The sequence below is a fragment of the Abramis brama genome, assembly GCF_963993115.1.
Source record: "Abramis brama genome assembly, chromosome: 15".
Lineage (NCBI taxonomy): Eukaryota > Metazoa > Chordata > Actinopteri > Cypriniformes > Leuciscidae > Abramis > Abramis brama.
Genome location: NC_139977.1, coordinates 17531166 through 17548548, shown reverse-complemented (window position 1 = coordinate 17548548; position 17383 = coordinate 17531166). Strand labels below are relative to the sequence as shown.

At 38.5% G+C, this 17383-nt stretch overlaps 1 protein-coding gene across 2 annotated transcripts in view; it reads right to left on the bottom strand.

The window, feature by feature from the left end:
• Positions 1-718: 718 nt before the first annotated feature.
• The window catches only part of slc8a4a (solute carrier family 8 member 4a), a 60531-nt gene continuing 43866 nt past the window's right edge, over positions 719-17383 (bottom strand). For both annotated transcript variants that reach the window (XM_084136293.1, XM_084136292.1), the window contains 5 exons: positions 14219-14325; positions 9881-10005; positions 9347-9446; positions 8568-8840; positions 719-6723 (listed from right to left, as the gene is read on the bottom strand). In XM_084136293.1, the coding sequence (XP_083992419.1) occupies positions 6344-6723; positions 8568-8840; positions 9347-9446; positions 9881-10005; positions 14219-14325 (985 nt within the window). In that variant the 3' untranslated portion in view covers positions 719-6343. The remainder of the gene's footprint in view (positions 6724-8567; positions 8841-9346; positions 9447-9880; positions 10006-14218; positions 14326-17383) is intronic.

Sequence of the window (17383 nt, the reverse complement as noted above, 5' to 3'; positions counted from 1 at the left end):
GCTCCAAAAGAAGTATCACCATTCAGGCATTGATTTGTTAAGGGGGTCACATGAAGTTTTCCTTGTTCTGCTGATATAAAAGAGCTTTATGTGCTTTCAAAACACTAATTCCCGTTCATCAGACACCTTGGAAAATGCGTACAACTCCTTTAAAACTTCAAAGATGATCAAGTTTTCTTAAAAGGATAGTTCACACAAACCTGAAAATTCAGTCCTGATTTTGTTCCTAACCCCATGACTTACTTTCTTCTGTGCAACACATACAAATACAATGAGAGTAAATGGGGACCAATGTTGTTTTGTGTGCACTGAATTTCATTGTACATTCTCAGAAAAAAGATACACCTTTTGTATGTGTACTTTCTTAATTAAAGTGTGCCTATTGTGTAAATGGTACATATTAGTAAGTTTTGAAAGGGTACCACCCCAGTAATAGATTTTGTTATTTTTTTTAATGTGTATGGGCAAACAAAGTTGAAATTTCTTTAAAATATCTACATAAACATATTTATCTTAAACATACACAGCCCATAAGAATATACTTAAATGCTAATTTTGTACTTAGCAGTTAGATATTCGATTATACAGCTAATTAGTTTGATATGAAGGCCAAGAAAAGTCAATAAATAGACAGTTATATTAGCAGAGGTGTTGTGATTTCTTAGTCATTTGCTGGAGAAAAAACAAAAGCCCCTTTAATAAAGAGTTAAAAAGTCTGTTAGTAATATACAATTCCAACTTTAATGTACTCAGTAATAAATTAAATAAGAAACAAAGTTTTACGCATTACAAACAGAGACTCATTCTCCATCTTTCGGCAAAATACTGTAGTTTCCCTTCACATTACAGCTTTAATGAGTTCACATTAAAATCACACCCTTTCTCCCCCACACACTTTTAGCTAAAACATTGAGAACATACATTATTTTGTTGTTGTTGTGATGATGATGATGATAAAGTACTCTATGCAGTACTTGATTTTTTTTTTTTACCCAAAATATAAATTTGTCTCAGTACAGAACAGATCTCAAGACAATAATAGTGTCATATAACTAACAAACACTTGGCTTTTTTTAAAAAAACAAACAAAGTCTTTTAAAACAGTAATTTATCAAATAGCAATACATACAAAACCAAACACAATTAATTTCTTTTGTAAATATTTCAATGTTTGTGATTAAAGAGAAATGTAATATTATGAGACGAATGCACACACACAGAAAAGACATGCTTTAAGATTGAAGTATCATAAGAGAGCACATGTGACTCTCACACGACACAAGCACTCTGACATACAAGAGTCAAACGAGCATGCTTTGATGGACTTTGAATATTAGATATTCAAGGTCATTTTGTTTATGCCAGGGTATTTGGGGAAGTTGTGACTGATTTATGATCAAATAACAGTGGACGAGCATGGAAACACACTTAAAAGGACAGAAAAACACAACATTTAAAATTATTTACTTGACCTCATGTCCTTAAAAACCTTCTGTTGAGCACAAAAAAAATGTGGTTTTGGAACTACATGAGGGTGAGTAAATGATGACAGAATTTTCATTTTTGGGTGAACTATTCTTTTAAGTGTGTGTCTATGCACATCTTCTGTTATATGATCATTGATCCGTCACAATGCCTTAGGCTAAGTCCTCAAAAAATGGTCCTTCCCGGTCCACATAAAAGATTTTCAAGAGGGATATGCTCTCATATGGTAATTTCCTTCAAGGTTATCCACAGGCGACTGAGCATTAAAGAGGGATTCACCACCATAATCCTCTATAGTTTGATGCAACTATGACAGCTACATTTGAACATGTTTACCTCGATAAAATCAATCACTGCTCTGCTCTCCACAAAGCAAAACGCTCATATTAATATGAGGCAAAACTCTAAGGGGCAGTTTAAGGTTCTTAATTGTCCTTGAATTCGGGTGGAACTTTTAAGTTCATTTACCCTGTGCGGCCAGATAAAAGGAGAAAGACAAGCGTGACCTTATAAAGTAATTACAAACCAACCCACCCACCCTTGAGCACTGACACCAGACAACATAATGACAGAAAGACAATAACTCTTTGAGACATCGCCTAGCAACAAGAAGCACTAAAAATACATCACTCTGTGCTTTTTTTAATCTGGTATCATTGGAATGTATAAATACACATATGCAGGTATAAATGCGGACCGTATGTGTATCTGTTTCGCCCACTGTTGCGTCACGCATTGCATTAGAAAGTGAGCAGAGCACTTATTCATAAAGGCTGACAGTGGATTTGTTGGACCTCTAAGTTCTATCTTTCACGAAAATGGAGTGCTATAGCAGCCCAGCCTCTTTTAAGCCAATGGTATCGTCATAACAGATAGCACCCTTCTAAAGTGGTGCATTTGGCCATTGGCATCATTATAAATCAGGTAATGGGACTGTGCATTCCCTCTTATCATATTTCAGAACGCTCTTTAAAAAGACTTTTATTTAGTGCATTAAAAAGTGATGCTCTGGTCTACTGGGGCCCTTATAATTTCCTAAAGCTATAACTTTCCGTTTCCTATAGCATGTGTCCCAGGTCGGGCCAAGCAGATGGCTGATAGCTGAGAAAATGGGACACATTAAACCCTTGTAAACAATTATGTAATATCTGCAAACTGAAACCCATAATCACTGTATCACTTAGCAAAGAGGAGTATGGGATGAGAGAGAGAGAGAGCGAGAGTTGGGCTAACTTGGCTAGTTTAACTCCTGGCTAACTGGAAATGAACCAAGTCTCATTAGTTAAGGAGCAGATGGAGGACACCGAATAAAGAGAGCAAACTGAAACTGAACTGGAATCATATCTATTATACATTAACCATGCACATAAACACAAATTAGGCAGCGGCAATGCTATCAGGAGAGGTAAGCGCTTGGATAATTGGATACGCTCTGGATTAATGTGGCAAAGGTGAGGGGCTCACATTTCACAGGTAAAATGCTCATGCTGTGCATGAACAATAAATAAACTCACTATTTTCACTTGACTACAGTGTAAACTCAGTGACTGACCTACTGTATGGCCTAGAGCAGTGATTCTCAACCTTTTTTGGGCCAGCGCCCCCTATCCATTATCCAGGTCCCTTACCGCCTTAACTTTATTACTAGATATATTAATGGAGATGAGAAATAAAAACCCGCCCTGTAAAGTTATGATCAGCTGTTCGGCCGAGCTTTCGATGTTGTTATGGAAAGGCCAAAGCTGATTGGTTGGTTTTCGGTTGGTGTTCATCCATAGCCATCTTGCAAAATTTACTAATGACTTTGACGCCACAGCGCTGTTGTCATCTGTTTAGCTCGCCTCTGGCCCGCCTCTATCAGATAACCCAATGTGATTGGTGCAGCTCAGATACAAGGGCATATTTAATGAGCATCATTACTTGACGCCAGAGTAAACTCGCTGAGCAAATTCAACTCGTGCTGTCGCGAGAACTCTGGATTTCCAGGGTACCTGAGGCATGCAAGTCCAAGCGATTGCCTATAATCTTTTAACAAGAATAAACACATATGAACAATTAAATTATTATTGTATTATTCATTATTTTTTAACTATCTTGAAACTATCCAAGTAGCGTTTCGCGCTCAGATGTGACGGCGGAATTAATACATTACCAAAATGTGATTACAGAATATATTTAAATTATCCATCAAATTGTCATTTTCTCCTTAAAGTAATGTCTGACCAGTAAATTACTTGGTGAACAAAGAAAACATTTTGTTTTCTAAAGTCATTAGTCAATGCCTAAAAATGTAAGTTTTACCTTATAAATAGAATTTAGTTTAAAATCCATCGCCGGAGTGAATGGGAACATGATTTATTGAAAATATTTGAAAATATATAAGTGGTTCTTAAGTCAATACTTTTTTAATGGCTTGTTAACTTTCCAATCCTCCACTGCGTGATTCTAGACACCACCGGATTGTTGTCAGCGTGAAACACATTTTTGAGCATGTGAATGCTGATTCTAGTCAGTGCTTGAGCGCTGGTCTATGACTGGAAAAATAATAAAGTCATTGTAAAAGAAACTATACATAGCTTACATGTCGCATTAAACTGGCAGATTTTAGAATGTTGTAGGCAATTATTTTGCAAGTAATAACGTTTAATCTTGTCTTGCCTGGATCTTTGGTGTAAACTCGAACGCCCCCCATGAACACCTGAACGCCCCCTTTCAAAAATCTTGCTTCCAACACCCGCCATTGTTCTCTGAACGCCCCCGTTGAGAACCACTAGCCTAGAGATAATGTACTGTTGATATCAAGGCACCCATGTTGTGTTCACACACAACCACATGACGCAATGCCTTTGATAGCGAATAAAGCTTAAAAGCTTGACACAGTGAAGCTGTAGAACATAGTTCGGCACGACAGGACAGTCTGCTCTCTCACTGCATGATTTAGGACCAACATTATGAGAACGAATGTACCACATGGTCATGGAAGCTGCACCCATTTGTAGATTAATGGATGATGGGAAAAGATTTCGAAGCTCACATGATGAGAGCCTGAAACTCCTGAGTGTGGCAGTGACAGACACAAAATTCATACGAAATTCAACACTTTCATACGTTAAGACACTCATATTCATATACAAAGACTTTGAACACTGTTTGACAGATTAGCACACAACACTCATATATTTCGTCTAATCCGTTGCACTCGTCCTTTCAAATACATGCTCTCATACACATACAGCCTACATTATTTCCCCACACAATACGTAGTTGATAATAATAAATATCAATAAATATCACATGAATAAACACTAACACCTTGGTTCTTATGTCAATGTCACCGTTAAACTATTTCTTTTGGTCTCCATTCAACTTCTACCACTAATGTTGTGCCATGCAAAATGTGTACCTCTTCTGGTTTTGTTCACGTTCAACAAAAATAGCCAGAAAAGCTTGAAAAACAAATCTTTCTTTTCTTCCTGCATTCCTTCTCTTGACTTCATAATTAACTTTCAGTAGCATGATAAAAATAAATAAATAAATAAAAACACCAGCTTTACAACACCAGTATTTGACATAAAAAAGTAGATGTTAAGAGGGCGTGACATGTTCTGTCAGGGGTGGGGTCATTTCTAAAGAAGGTGTGGTATATATAATATTGGGGTGGGGCCACAGATAAAGAAGTGTGACTAAAGAATTGTGGGCAGAATCGAACTTGAAAAGAGTGTGGTGTAGGTAGTGATGGGTCAGGATGAGAGGTAAAAATGTGCGGTATTGATAATGTAGGGGAGGGGTCAGGAGTGAAGAGGCTGTTTGTTTGTTGTATTGGGAGAGGTGTCATATGTAAATAAGGTGTGGCATATATAGTTTGGGGGTGGAGCAGAGATGGAGAAGGCATAGCACATATAGGGGGAAGGGTCATATGTAAATAAGGTGTGGTAATATTGGGGTGGGGCCAGAGATGAAAACGGTGTGGCACAGGTAGTGTAGTGGGTGGAGTCAGAAGTGAGAAGTGTGGTGTATGTAGTGATGGGGCAGGGTCAGAGGTGAAAAAGATGATGAAATATTGGGGACAGGGCCATTGGTCAAAAAGTGCAGTATAAGTAGTGCTAGGGCAGGTCAATGATGACAAATCTGCAGTATAGGAAACACTGAGGCAAGGTTAGTAGTCAGGAAGTTATTATTGGGGGAGAGGTCGTATAGGTAGGTATCACTGTGTGTGGGGCAGAGTCAGTTTGGGAAGGCTCAGCCCTTGCCGCATCACTTGAGCTGAAATTATAGTTGTGAGAAATGAAAAGCGCTAGTGTGGTGTGAAGGTCTATGTGGAGCTGCAGAAACAGGCGAGAGAAGACAGATGAAACAGAGCGTTCATGTCTTAAGGGTAGGTATAGGTGTGAAGCATTCCCAAATCTCTGCAGTGGGAATGAGTCTACTGACTGCGACTGGGAGGGGAGCAAAAAATTATAGAAGAGGGATTTCTGAGAGAATATCGAAGTGAGGCGTAAAGGACCATCGTTGGAAAAAAACAGCACTGAAGCAAGAAAAGCGCTGAGGTGGCTCTCTGGAGAGTATTCTGGAGAGTGTTGCTGTCTGAATATCCAGGTGGTGGCAGACACCATGTAAGAGAAATCCATCTATAAAGAGAAAGCTGTGCATGAAACCACACAGCCTCTATCATCCTTCACTGACACTCATCTAGATATTTACATCACTGTGAGCGAAAGGATGCAAGTTCAGTTTCAACAATGATAATTACCAGTAAGAACAGATGTAAACACTAATTTTAGACTTCTCATATACACAAAAGCAGAGAGGAAGAATGATGGGGGTTGTACAGTGGAGTACATCTTTCTTATGATCTTTCTCAGAAGCCAGGCACATGGCAGTAAGCCTCCAGCGAGGACAGCATGATGTAGATGAGCCACATCACGAAGAAAAGGAACGCGGTGAGCAGCTTGGCGGTTCGCGGGCCCCCCAGCTCGCCCCCAGATACAGTGGGCCGGCGGCGGTACAGTAGAGTCACAACACACAGCAGTGCCATGATGGTGAAGAGGGTGACGGAGAACGCCAGCGACCCGGGCGGGACCATAAATTTTTTGCCCTGACTGTTCCAGTACACGGCAGCGATGGTCCACGCCACTCCGATACCCAGGAAGACGTTAACTGCATTACTACCCGTCACATTTCCAATGGATGCATCGGCGTATTGGTCCTGGATGGCTGCCACCTTGCTGGCAAATGTGTCTGGAGAGAGCAAAAAAAAGTCAGAGAGAGAGAACTGGAAGAGCCCCAAAGGGCCATTTTAATGAAAGACGCTGCTTTCATAGTTCAGGACAGTATTTGTCAACCCAGTTCCTGGAAACACACCAACGGTAAACTTTTCAAACACTTCCTAACACACCTGATTCAGCTCATCAGTAGAGACTTCAAGACCTGAAATGGATGGGTCAGATAAGAGAGACCTCCAAAATGTTTACTATTGGTGTTCCTTCAGGAACCGGGACGGGAATCACTGAAGGGTGGTCGCAATTATGTTTAATTGAAGTATCAACTTTGTCTCGAATTGTTCTCCTAATAGCCCGAATGAGAAATAAAAATAAAAACAAATGAGATCATTGTTGACCTACTAAGAGTATAGATGTACTACATGATAAAATGAATGTTAGCAATTCGGTCTGGGAAGAACTTGATGAGAAATGTTTGAGCGAGTTCATATTAAAATATCTGACTTTTGATTGTATGGTATTTTGGAAAATCTGAGCACAGTTATTGAACTCTTCTGAAACTCTAGAGAGATAAATATGAGATTACATGGGTCTTTTTATTAGAAGAAATATCTGACAGTAAAGATGGGCAATAGACAGGTTAAACCAATATACTGTTAACAAAAGAGAAAGAAAAAGTGTTATGAATCTAAGTTTTCAGTCTAACTTTATTGAGTAAGCTGCATAAAAAAAAATGTTTACAGCGCAGCCAGTGTAATTTGATTGAAAACAAATTCATCTTATGAACTAGTTCTTTTAGTTAATCATTCAAAAAGACCCACATACCAAGGAGTTACCAGTTTTACTAAACGCTTTACCAAATGAACTTGCAAATTTGCAAAATTGCAAATAGGTTTTTTTTTTTTTACATTTGCAACTTCATTTACACATTTACAAAATGTTTTTTTAATATCATTTTACCTCCATAAAACATATAATCAAATTATGACTACCAAGGCTCTACCATAACTTTGAAAAACCGGCCATTATTATTATTTTTTTATCACTTTTGCATAACAATGTATATATTGTGATTTATACATTGATATATATCATTAGCAACCAAAATGTATAAGAATAATGTGATATTAATTTGTACTTATATCACCGACCTCTTATAAGTTTTAGTAGTATGAAAGTTAAGCACAGTTTGCTCTCTATTTAAAGGGATAGTTCACCCAAAAATGAAAATTATGTCATAATTTACTCACCCTCATGTTGTTCTAAACCTGTATGAGTTTCTTTGTTCTGTTGAACACAAAATATATTTTGAAGAATATGGGTAACCAAACAGTTTTTTGGTGAACTATCCCTTTAATCTCACTGCTGTCTAGAAGAAACAACTGAGATATGAAAGATCTCATGGGAGATTTGTCTTTCAAGTGGATCTTTTCATTATGTGTGTTGGAGCTTGAGGATGGTTTGACATACAGAGCTTGAATATGTGCAGAATCATTCCATCCAGTCTATTGTGGCTAATGCCAAGACAAACAAACAGATCCCCTGTAGCTCCAGAGCAAATCATGTCCTCTAATTAGTCCACATAATTAAACAGTCTAAAAAACCACAGCACTCGCACAGAAGCTGACTAGGGCCATAATGGAAATATAAATTAGAAAAGATTTTGGAAGCAGTAACAACATTTTAATAGTACAGTATGTAATGCTTGAATATTTGACCGAATACTCGATTCTGACTGGTTTATCATGGCATTCAGGTTTGTCAGGGTTTATTTTTTGATAATGACCCGATGACTGTACGTTATCTCTTACTAATCAGCTACATGCTATTGGAAGGACATCTGATACACAAATAAACACTCACCAGGTACAGATGTGCCCAGGGCCACAAACACCACAGCTGTGACTGAGTCCTTCAGGCCAACTGTACAACCAAAGTGAGATGCCAGATCTCCAGTAAGAGCAGTTAGGGCCCCAATGAGCGTGATGGAGACAATGAAGCAGGCCCAGCCGTTCCAGTACTCCGTGGGTGGAACGAAGGCAAACAGAACCTTCCAGAAAACCGTCAGGAAGTGCATGATGTAATCAAAGCATGAGGGCAAACGTTCCTCCCCACTCTCTTCCTCATCATCATCACCTATGGAGGTAACCAAAAGTATATAGTAGGGTTGCTCGATAATAGTAAAATTTGTTATCGCTCCACATAACTATATAATGAAAAAAAATGAAGGATTTACTTTTAGACAATTTTTACTCAGAAATTGCTAGTAAATTTCAGGAATAATTACAAAGAAACAGCAAGCACTAAAATAAATGTGAAATTTTTACTTAAGAAGAATAAAATTAAACTAATAATCCAATAATAATTGAATCCAATATAACAAATACGGTAATCGAATCCAATAATTTTTGTTTTATTTACAACTTCAAAAAAGTTTTTTTTTTTACAGTGTACATTTATCATTAAATATCTCCTGCTTGGCTGAGATTGAGTCATGTCGCACAGAATATTCACATTCAGTGTGGACAGACAAATTGGTTGTTGCTGGCAAGGTTTTATACAAATCATTTGATTGAATATAAACCAGTTGTGTGGTCCACAGGCTTCTATTTGAGCATGTATGAGCACAGAGAGACACTGACCTGCACTGACAGTCACAGCGCTGACAAACTGTTCTCTCCAGCTACTGCTGCCCACCACCAGCGCCAGGTTAGTCTTCTTTATTAGCTTGTCGACGGTATTCTGCAAAAACACACAAATACACATACAACACAAGAAGATCAATCAAACCTAAACTCACAAAAATGTGTCCTTGTAGTAGGCAAGATTTAATATGACTCTGTCTCGTAGGCCAGTGAGCACAGAGGTCTCAACTAAACTGAATTCAGTGAGCTAGTGGGCGTCTATGCACAACCCCGTCCGAATTTCATTTTCTCCAATGTCATACTGTCCTAGCCATTTGCTTGTTTTGCATTCAGAGGGCTGCGGATAATCTAAGAGGGAGTAACACAGTGTTTCCACCCCAAATCTCTTCTAAATCCCTGAGCTACCTGACCCCAGTGACCTCCAGTATTGAAGCTGTCACCATGGGAAGGCGAAGGTAAGGATTCAGATAAATTGAATGTGGGAAATTGAGCAGTATTGTTGTATTGTTTTTCCTGATTCACAGGACTTACCTTAAACTCATAGGATTCCTCTATGACCACCTCCATTTTGGTGTGCTCTCCCAGACTTGGGCACCCCATCTTGGCCACCTCCTCTTCCTCAGCCACCACCGCCGGTTTGTTATCATTAGAGTCCCCTGTCAGCAGAAGACACATTGAACATCTACTGAGCTGTGTAGAGTTTGCAGGCTAGGTTACTACAATTGATGGCCGTGAATAAAATATAATATTCAGAAGTAAACAGTATAGCTGACAGAGTGTTTATGTCAGAATGTTTATTTTTAAACCACAACCTTCTAAGTGCTTCTTTTACCGATATATTTAAGAAAACGCTATGCTTGAGCAAACAGCTTGTGAATAGGCAACTACAAATGATGCTCGTGAAAGAGACTGTGATCGCATTGAATAGGATGTTTAGTTGGTGAATAGCATAGGCTACTATTACACAGTAGCGATAATGTTAAGCGCACCAGAATCTATCTATAAATTACAGAAGTAAACAGCATAGCTGACTTATAGATTCAGTTTACATCCACAAATGAATATGAATTACATCCACAATGAATTACATCCACATCCGTCGATTCAGGGAGCAGTGCAAAGTGCCCGTGCAAAATCAGTTTTTGTGTGTGTTTTTAGTAATTGTTGGTTTCTTGGTAAAGAAACAAAATCAGTTTTTGTGTGTGTTTTTAGTAATTGTTGGTTTCTTGGTAAAGAAATCTATAATATTCAGAAGGAACCAAACTATAATATTCAGAAGTAAACAGTGTAGCTGACTGAGTGTTTATGTCAGAATGTTTATTTTTAAACCACAACCTTCTTGGGGCTTCTTTGACCGATACAACCCTCTAATGCAAAATGCCCATGCAAAATCAGTTTTTGTGTGTGTTTTTAGTAACTGTTGGTTTGGTGCCCGTGAAAGAGACTGTGATCGCATTGAATAGGATATGTTTAGTTGGTGAATAGCATAGGCTACTATTACACAGTAGCGATAACGTTAAGCGCACCAGAATATTCAGAAGTAAACAGCATAGCTGACTTATAGATTCAGTTTACATCCACAAATGAACTTGAATTACATCCACATCCGTCGAGTCAGGGAGCAGTGCAAAGTGCCCGTGCAAAATCAGTTTTTGTGTGTGTTTTTAGTAATTGTTGGTTTCTTGGTAAAGAAAACTATAATATTCAGAAGGAACCAAACTATAATATTCAGAAATAAACAGTGTTTATGTCAGAATGTTTATTTTTTAAACCACAACCTTCTTGGGGCTTCTTTGACCGATACAACCCTCTAATGTCAGAATGTTTATTTTTAAACCACAACCTTTTAAAAATGATATATTTAACGATATCTTTAGCATTTCTCATCCAAACAACATCAAACTTGGCACTGCACTTACTCGTGCCCGTGGCAAGACACCTGTCGAATTTGAAATCCATCGGACTAACGGTTCGAGAGATATGTGGTTAACAGACACACACACACACAGACAGACACACAGACAGACAGACAGACAGGCAGACGTTTCTGTAATTTATAGATAGACTAGTGCAAAATCAGTTTTTAAGTATGTTTTTAGTAATTGTTGGTTTGGTGTGTTTGAGTGCACATTGTTACAATTACACAGCAAAAGTTCAGTGACATTTTTATTTGTGCATGGTAGAAAGCACACAGTGAACTCTGAGAAAACGCTATGCTTGAGGAAACATTTTGTGAATAGGCAACTACAAATGATGCCCGTGAAAGAGAATGTGAACGCACTGAAAAGGATATGTTTAGTTGGTGAATAGCATTTACACAGTAGCGATAACGTTAAGCGCACCAGAATGAAATATAATATTCAGAAGTAAACAGCATAGCTGACTTATAGATTCAGTTTACATCTACAAATGAATAAGCGCGTTGATTCAGGGAGCAGTGCAAAGTGCCCGTGCAAAATCAGTTTTTGTGAGCTGATCGCTGAACAAAAAAGTTCAGGAGATATTTCTTAGCGATGGCTGATTTCAACAGTTTCAATATGATAAAAAATTACTTTTATATTGATTCAATGGATTAATTGCATTTTGGAAAAAAAAAGTGTCATGAATTTATTGCATTTTTGGGGAAAAATAATCCATTTTTATAATAAGTCTTTGAAAATCAAAATATGGATTTGAATTTTTTATGTTATTATAACCTAAAGATGCTATGTGAAAGTTTGAAACAGAAAATAGTGGTTTTCATCTTGCCACTTTCTTGGTAAAGAAAACACATTTTTACTCAAATTAATCAAAATGGATTTATCACGTTCTGGAACCAAACTATAATATTCAGAAGTAAACAGTGTAGCTGACTGAGTGTTTATGTCAGAATGTTTATTTTTAAACCACAACCTTCTTGGGGCTTCTTGGACCGAAACAACCCTCTAATGTCAGAATGTTTATTTTTAAACCACAACCTTCTAAAAATGATATATTTAACGATATATTTTGCATTTCTCATCCAAACAACGTCAAACTTGGCACTGCACTTACTCGTGCCCGTGGCAAGACACCTGTCGAATTTGAAATCCATCGGACTAACGGTTCGAGAGATATGTGGTTAACAGACACACACACACACACACACACACACACACACACAGACACACAGACAGATAGACGTTTCTGTAATTTATAGATAGATATTATTATCGTTTTTATTAATATTTTAAATGAGCTTTTATTTTTATACTTTCGGTTTTTATTTTTAAGTCTTCATTTTTATTAGCTTTAGGGCCCTATTTTAACGATCTAACCGCATGGTCTAAAGAGCCTGGCTCAAGTGCACTTAGGGCGTGTCCTAATCCACTTTTGCTAGTTTAACAACAGGAAAAATGATATGCACGCCCGGCGCATGGTCTAAAAGAGTTGTCCCTATTCTCTTAATGAGTAATTGGTGTGTTTTGGGCGTAACGTAACGTGCAATAAACCAATCAGAGTCTCATCTCCCATTCCCAAGCCAGTTGCGCTCGCGCCATGGCGGGTTGCTATTTACATGACGGAATTTGCAAGCGGGAAGACTGAATGCGTCTCCAGAGAACAAACGGAACTGCTTGTGCGCAACGTTAGAGCGCGCAAGCAGAACATCTACGGGACAAGCCGGATTCCCCCATATCTTTATGTACACAATATTAATCTTTTACATTGTAATCCTTTTATTTTTTTATATTTAGCTAGTTTGTGTGCTGCCCTGTGTGTGCAATAAGCAGAGTGTACGTGCGTTGTGGACTCGCCTAAAGGCGCATATTACTAACGTGCTCTTTAAATAACAGAAAAAAATTATGCGCCATTGACTTTAGTCAGTCTATTTCAGTTGCCTTAAAATAGCAATGTGCCAACAATGCGCCTGAACACACCTCGTTTTCAGACCAACACGCCCATGGGCGAACAAATGGGCGCAAATGCATTTGCTATTTAAACAACGGGGCGCAGGACGTGAAAATGATAACTGCGTCGGGCTGAAACTAGCAAAAAACAATTGCATCGCACCTGGTGTATGATAGGGCCCCCAGTAATTTTAATATTTAAACTAAATTCAATTTTAAGTCTTTCATCTAATATTTGTATTGTAATATAAATATTCAAATGTTTAAAATGTTTCCAAAAATTACTGCGTTAAACATATTTCATTTCAGTTACCTTTGAAAGCCCTAAAAAGGCATTTTGCGAGAAAAAAATATTTAAATAAATATCTCAAATTTTCTGTGGTCCACAGACTGCATTGTGAAAAAAAAACCACTGAACTAGATTGTGGATGAATAGTGAACAAGAATACTGCATATAAATGACAAACGTTTAGTGAATTCATTCCTTTGTGTTTATTATAATCAGTTGCAATGTATCATGTTATAGTAGCGCTATATATAAGCAGGAAACAAACACATCACTTTGTGTGTTCTAGAGAAGCGTTCAAGAGACTGAATGTCAAAAATCATAAAAAAATGCTTATTCATAATTGGATCCCATAACAGTGCAGCAATTTGAAGAGCATGGGGATGAACATTAAATTAGAGCAGTTAGTACATAATTAACGTGCAGAAATGGCCTAAAGATATTGCTTCAACATGGCCGCTTACACTGCGACCAGTTACTGCCTGTCCCTACGCTTCCGTTATAACAATCACTCATTCAATCGCTCAAGACCACAGTCCACTGTCTCCCATTATTCGCTCAATTCGCACAAAGAAACCTTTCAATCAAATCTGTTCCTGAATTATTCAGGGATAGATGTGAAAGCTATTAATACAATATTAAACAGCGACCCCAATCTGTATTCTAATTCAAAACCATAGAACTCTGCAGATGGATGTCAAAAGGAGATCCACTGACCGTGTTTCTGCCCGATCTCCAACAGCACCGGCTCCCCAAGGTGGATGGTGAAGGTTTTGTTCTTCTCATACTCCTCATCGTCAATGACCTTCACCTCAAGGATCTTCCTGTGTTGGACAAAGACAGAACATTTTGATGGCTCAAAGAAACTTTACAAACAAAGTGTGTTACAAACTCCCAAGTGAGTAAATCAAAGTTGGCAGTGGCAGGAAAAACTACCTAAAATTGTTAAAGCAGATTATTAAGAAACATTGGTATAGCTATGCAGCAGCAGCCATTGACAAAGACTTGGAGAAAGAGCTGAGGAAAGGCAGTGGAAGAAAGGGGCTCATTCATGAAACACAAGCAGAATGGTTTTCTGTGTAAATCGTTCGTAAAACCATTCTTATGTAGATTGTCGCTTTCAGTTCAATGCAACAATGGATGTAGGAATGGATTTATGAATGATTTACACCTAAATTCATTCTGCTTGTTTTTATGCATGAACCCCAAAGAGTGTATGCAACATTCCCTAATATTCATTGAATGAGAAAATTATTGAAAAAAGGTAATGAAAACTTTATGCAGTGGGCATTTTTGAGTTTCCTGCATTATAGAGAAGCTGATTCCCTCAGAGAGGCAGGAACATGCAGCAGACGGGACTGCGGTACAGCGCTATTGTGCTTAGGAAGCAGGTGGTTAGCCACGGCAAATCGCCATTTGTCATTATTAGCAATTAGAACATTCAGAACATGGTTGATAAACACTGTCTACAGGAAAGCTTTACAGCAGCAACAAGGGGAGAATTTAATTAATTTAGCAAAAAAGATGGTGGCACACAATCACCACAGTATATCATTGTAACCATGGCTGTACGCAGGGTTTTAGAAATACTGAGGTCCAAAAACGGAGCTTGCTTGAGGGTTTGAGCGCCCCAGAAAAAATGTTGATTCCCTTGATCTACAAATGTCTTTAAACCATGTCAGTCTTTTTTCATTTTTGTCTGTGTCAGTGAATTTTCATAATTTCATGAAAAAAATTGCATTTGGGTTTGGAATGACAACATTTTAATTGGTAAATGTTAACAGAATGAAAAGGTGAACTATCCCCTAGATAGAAAGTAAAAAAGGAGACATAAATATTAAGACTGTAGATGTCTCAGCTGAGTTAGACATTATTTTGCATTACTGTGCAGATTCAGTGCAGAAACTGAAAAAAAAAGAAAAGAAAATGAGTTTTTTGTCTGCGTGTATCCAGTCTAATCCTGGAAATGAGGACATAAAGGAATAGAAGTGAACTGAACTCAAGACTGTTTGAGACAGAGCTCATGGATAATGACAAAGGCAAGGGACAAAGGTTCGTTAGGCATGCTCAGGTATATCTGCATTTGCAGTGTAAACACACGTTCCCACTGCTGTTTTGTACTGTAATCCCTCTATTACATGTTAGCACTAATCTTCTCTCTGCCCACTTCTCTGTGCTTTGCAGCCTTCATTGGCCAGACGTGTGTGTAATTAAATTCATTAGGACTTGTTCTTTATTAATTAGCCCACGTGCTTATCTTACATGATTGTAACACGTGCATGCCTTAGCACATCCCATCCCCCATTTTTGTCTTTTTTCTCTGTATCTGCAGTTCTCCTGACTACATCCCAATCACCCTGTAAACATCTTGTCTACACTATAGTGTGTGGCAGTGTCATACAATAAGCTAAAAAATATTAAATACAAGGAATAGAAAATAGTGTTGGAAATAATCCGCAAAACAATAGAAAATGGAGTCCTTCAAGCAGTGAGGATGATTTTCTCTCTTCTTAAAAAGAGAAAAGAAAAGAGGAAATATTGGGTCCATCCAATCCTGAGATTGCTTAGAGAAGAAGGAGAGTTCCACCTCCTTATCAAGGAGCAGCAGGATTATCCAGAGTGATTCAAAGTTTACTTCAGGATGTCAGTGGCTCAGTTTGATACTTTGCTAGCAATACTGGAGCCACATATTTAAAAAAAGACCACAAATTTCCATTAAACAATTGATCCTGAACAGTTCGGAATTTTGGCGTTCGCTTGTACGGTGGCTCTGAATTGTCAAAACAACTCTGAAAATGCTTGCTACGGATGCGAAAAACGCAGAAAATCGAACCCGATCTGAATTTTTTTAATGACGGACGAAATTTTCAGAGGCAACGTGTAAACGTGATAGACACAACGTAAGGTCGTATCTATTTTTGAACGTGCAAAATTTTCGGACGACCTTTACTGACCCCAAACCGTTGAAAGGCAGTATACATAAAATAGAATGTGATCATGTAGATCAGTACTTCACTGTGTTTAGTACTGATCTGCAATTATAAGTGTAAAGATGGTTCTTGTGAGATGAAACTGTTTTTTATTTTGGTTGCTTTGGCCTGGATGTTGGAGATAAGAAGATCCACACAAACAGCAGGATAAGGACGGATGAGGATAACGGAATGCAGGAAGCAATTAACCATGACGCCAGGCATCCACAGTAGTGTCATCACTGTGATCAGGTAACTATGCTAGCTCTCAGCTGTAATTAGATCCATTACTCACTGATGCAAACACTCCCCACCAAAGAAAGAGACAGATGTGCATAAACAAAAAAATCAACAAGGGACCTTAATGCGGTCTGAAACTAACACAGCTGCTCACTTCCAAAACCTATCCACTTCACACTCACATGCACAGCCTGTACGTATGCTAACAGGCATGAACACACACTGCAGCCATTCAGCAAGCACTGAAGTTGTCATGGGGGAAATTCACAAATTTACATACAGCCACACACATGGTGTCAACTCAATAATAAGTGAGCACATTAACAGTGTTTGCAATAAAAATATTCGCTCCATGCACTGGGCTCTCTCAAGCTGAAGAGGGTCTTTATGGAGCGCGTGTGGGCTGCGGAGATGACAGGGCGAGCGCAGGAGGCGGAACATTAAAAGCTCGGTTCTAAATGAGTCATTAAAAGCACCTTCAGCAGCGCGGCGCAGGTAAGATTCTCATGCATTCACACGGTAAGGCGAGCGCATTAGGCAGGTGTACACACTGCATTGTGTAGGACACTAAATTATGGGGTTGGCATGGCAACAGGTAGCTAGAGTGCGGGGAATGATAAAAGTATAGGCCTTAGGCAAAGGAAAGACAGAGACGGAGTCAGGGAGGAGGAGG